The 3,823-nt window shown below is 34.2% G+C and overlaps 2 protein-coding genes across 3 annotated transcripts in view; one reads left to right on the top strand and one right to left on the bottom strand.

The window, feature by feature from the left end:
* LOC108694647 (ankyrin repeat domain-containing protein 54) overlaps window positions 1-1,293 on the bottom strand; it is a 3,854-nt gene extending 2,561 nt beyond the window's left edge. For both annotated transcript variants that reach the window (XM_018204252.1, XM_018204251.1), the window contains exons 1-3: window positions 759-1,293; window positions 466-517; window positions 26-257 (exon numbers count right to left, since the gene is read on the bottom strand). In XM_018204252.1, coding sequence (XP_018059741.1) covers window positions 26-257; window positions 466-517; window positions 759-1,124 — 650 coding nt within the window. In that variant the 5' untranslated portion in view covers window positions 1,125-1,293. The remainder of the gene's footprint in view (window positions 1-25; window positions 258-465; window positions 518-758) is intronic.
* A 1,812-nt stretch (window positions 1,294-3,105) lies between these two features.
* LOC108694603 (zinc finger CCCH domain-containing protein 3) overlaps window positions 3,106-3,823 on the top strand; it is a 7,308-nt gene continuing 6,590 nt past the window's right edge. The window contains exon 1 of the mRNA XM_018204183.1: window positions 3,106-3,428. Within this exon, the coding sequence (XP_018059672.1) occupies window positions 3,365-3,428 (64 nt within the window). The 5' untranslated portion in view covers window positions 3,106-3,364. The remainder of the gene's footprint in view (window positions 3,429-3,823) is intronic.

Raw genomic sequence — 3,823 nt, 5'->3', positions numbered from 1 at the left:
TTATATATATATATATAAATTATACCTGCAAGCTGAAATATGAAGAGGAGTTCGTCCATGATCGTCATGATTATTAGGTGATACGCCAAATTCCAAAAGTCTTTTCATCAAAGATACATTATTCGTCGTAGCAGCCAATCGCATTCTTCGTTGAATACGTTCGGTTTGCCAATCATTCCAGGCTACAGCTTGGGTATTCGTATTTTTACGCCATGTACGAAGGACACGTACTCGTATTTTAGGGCGGTATAGATCAGCTGCAATATTAAAATTATTATATTTTTGTATATAACATGTACTCTCACCAGGAAATTATTTGAATAAATTAATATTTGTCTAAATTCTAAAATAAAAACTTTTTTAAAAGATTTAAAAATATAATGCAGCAAAAAATGGTTATTCTCTTTAAAGTAAAATGCAAAATAGTCAAAATACGTAAATTAAAATTTGTAAAAGGATACTCACAGGGTGTCGATAATTCGCTAATCTTGTGTTTATTCCGTATTATTTCTAAGGTCTGAAATAACACAATATTGTTCTTTCAATTCACAATTTATAATTACGATGTTAATAATTACATTACACAAAAAAAAATTGTATTAAAGATCTATATTGTTACTGACTTAAAATGTTTTGATAAACAATGCCTGCTTTTGTTATCTTTCATTTTTACTTTGTATTTTTATTCAAAGAATCTTCTAAATAAGTTTCTTTCTACAACTCTCAACTTTACTAATGGCAATAACGACGATAGATACCTCGGCATTGATTTTAAGCAACCTATTCTTTTGCAACATCACAGTGACTTCAGGCGAGGTTCGTCTGCTCTCATCGGGAACAAACAGAGGATGTATTAAAGCGGGCCAATCGTACATGTCCAGATTGGGAAATTCTCCAATGGAATTAGTGTCGACGGCTGTTACGCCGTTACTGATAACCTGACTAGCGACGACCTGCTGTTGTTGACCTTCCTGCTGAACGATCGAGCTGTCATTCGAATCGTTCCCGGTTTCTACTCCCGAATCTATCGACGTCATGTTTACATTGCAGCACGCAACACTACCGCTGATACCACTGTCGGGTAGCATCGCCTCTCGCCCTCGCGAATCCGCAACGTCGTCCATCGGTATAATTTGTCTCACAGAGAATTTATTAGAAATTAACTCACGTACCAAAAACAGAATTAACAAACAATCGAATTTTTCGCTCTACTTTTAACAGTTTTGAGAACTTTACTCTGACCAACTCTGACAACTTTCTTAATCACCTCTCTTTCTCCTTACGTTACCTCTTCTTCATACCTCCTACTCACTCCTGTTACTTATTGCTCATTTGCGCCTCGGCGCTGTGTCACGTGACAACACAGACGTCATATAATTGATTGTGAGGGGCTAAGAATAAGAATTTCAACCTATCGGAAATCGTGTATTGTGGAATACACAGTTTCTGATAGGTTGAAATGTTCTCTGTTCCCTGTTCCTTTTATTGTGCGGAGTCCCTAAGAATTTCAATCTATCAGAAATCATTTATTGTGGAATACATAGTTTCTGATAGGTTGAAATTCTTATTCTCTGTTTTCTGTTCTTTTTATTACGGAACCCCTGACTGCGATTGCGACTCGAATGCACGGACGACCAAAAAGTCGCGAGATCGCTACTTCCTGATTGATCGAAAAAAAGTCGCAGTCGCCATTGCATTCGCAGCCGCGAATCGCTAGTGTGATACAGCTTTAGATAAAATACGTATTTTATAATTCGAAATATTTGCATTATACTTTTATATTTAAATTAAATCAGCGTACAACTGCTTTAATATACACCAGTGCAAACTAGTTCTTCCAATCGAATTCGTCATATGAAAACTGTCCCCTAAGCATAAAGTCGATTATAGCTTCTAGACGTCTTTAAGTCATACAATGTCCCATTTTAAAGACGACTATAAATCGACTTTAAGTCAACCATTCTAGGCTGTAATCCGATTAATGTCTACACACTCATGAATAGCATTCATCCTTGTTTAACTGTAGTTAAACAACAAGGACGAATGATTCCACATTTAAGCTTTGTGAGCGTAAATCGCATTAGATGTCCTAAAATCGATATTGGAAGGACGTTTATACAAAGTTGACTTTAAAGACCTGAATTAGAAAAATGAACTTAAAGTCGACATATCGACGTTTGTGCTGTAGGATACTTTTAAGAACCGCAGCACAGACTTTTGCATAATGCATAACGCATAGTGCATAAGCGAATCAACTAATCAGAATCTTTCCTTTCCTCCCATTCCACAGAAAAGAAGAATTTCGATTGGTTAATTCCCTCATGTATTATTCCCTCAATACTATTGTATTATACGTTATGAAAGTCTGTGCTATTAGCTTTAACTGGGGAGCACAAACTTTTGTATAATGCATAAAACATGAAGCAATAAAAAAATCAACCAATCAGAGTCCTTTATTTCATGGAAAGGAAGTCCAATAAAGGATTTTGATTGGTTCTTATGCGTCATGTGTTATGCATTAAGATGTCTTTTTATGCTAATGCTCAATGTTTGTTTTCAGCTTTAAAATAGATCACTTAATCAAAATTAACTTGATATTCGTCAACTTCTATCACGTGACTTATTTTAACACCGAACATGAGCGAGCGTTAGCGTAAAAAGGCACCTTTTATGCAAGAATACGTACCCCCGCTTTCTCTCTTTCTTTTCTTCGCACTCATTTTCCGACAATGTACGAAGTTATCCGAAGATTACCGAGTGAACAAAGGTGGAGAACCAATCAGTTATGCCCGCTTTCTCCAAACTGACAAACTCTGGGAATCGATTCTGTATCTTGAAACGAGGTGAAAATTACCAAAATGAACGAATTTATTAGAATACTGATAATTTTATTAGTCAACATTTAGTTTTTTGCTCATTTTTGTAATTTTCAGCTCGTTTCAAGATATAAAATCGATTTCCTGATTATTGGATCTCTAGCTGTGTTCCAAAATTCATTGCCAGCGCTGAAAATCTATAGTTTATGTTATGTGTATTATACATTTTCAGCACTAGCAGTGAATTTTGGAACACAGCCTATATGTCGATAGACCATAATCTACCAACCATAATCTAACCTTCGACTTTAACGTGTAATCTCAAGTTTAACACGAGAACAGCTGCTTTGCGTCCGTTGTTAACAGCCTTGAATGACTTAAATATTTTCGAAGAGTTTGGAAAGTCAGGAAGCCTTTTCGAACTCGAAAGTGTAGACATCTGAAAGATTCAGAAAAGAAAAAGAAGAAATTGAAGGACAAGGATCTCATTTCAACAAAAGAAAAAAGGCATCGAGGTCTTATGTGACCTTTTCACCGAAATTCTAAAAATGGGAGTTCCGTCATCTGCAAGCACGGAAGTCAATATATTGAACGAGATTCATTATTTAAAAAGTAAGTTTGCTTTTAGGGAATAAAAGAATAACTTGATTTTTCATTATATAGAATAAAGATCAAGAATATGTTTAATAATTTTAGATTTTTTATTTTAACGGTACACTGATAGTTTGTCAAGTAGATTTTATTAGAATATTAATTGTATTTACATTCTGTCAGCAAGGTCTATTGCTGACATTGGATAATCTAACAGCAGATTGCAACAGAAAACAGTAATTTATTCCTTCATAAATATTTGAATGGAATATATTATTTAAACGATTAGAAAATTTTACTCGATTTCTGTAATCATATTGTTAACAGATTTTGTTATATTTTTGTTTGATTTTTATTTAATATAGACAAAATTTGTAACAAAATATAAAATTTACTAGAAATTAAATGTCTATTGG

Source organism: Atta colombica, unplaced genomic scaffold (genome assembly GCF_001594045.1).
Source record: "Atta colombica isolate Treedump-2 unplaced genomic scaffold, Acol1.0 scaffold121, whole genome shotgun sequence".
In the NCBI taxonomy this organism is placed as follows: domain Eukaryota; kingdom Metazoa; phylum Arthropoda; class Insecta; order Hymenoptera; family Formicidae; genus Atta; species Atta colombica.
Note: the sequence above shows the minus strand (reverse complement) of the source record. Positions and strands in the feature narration are given on the sequence as shown.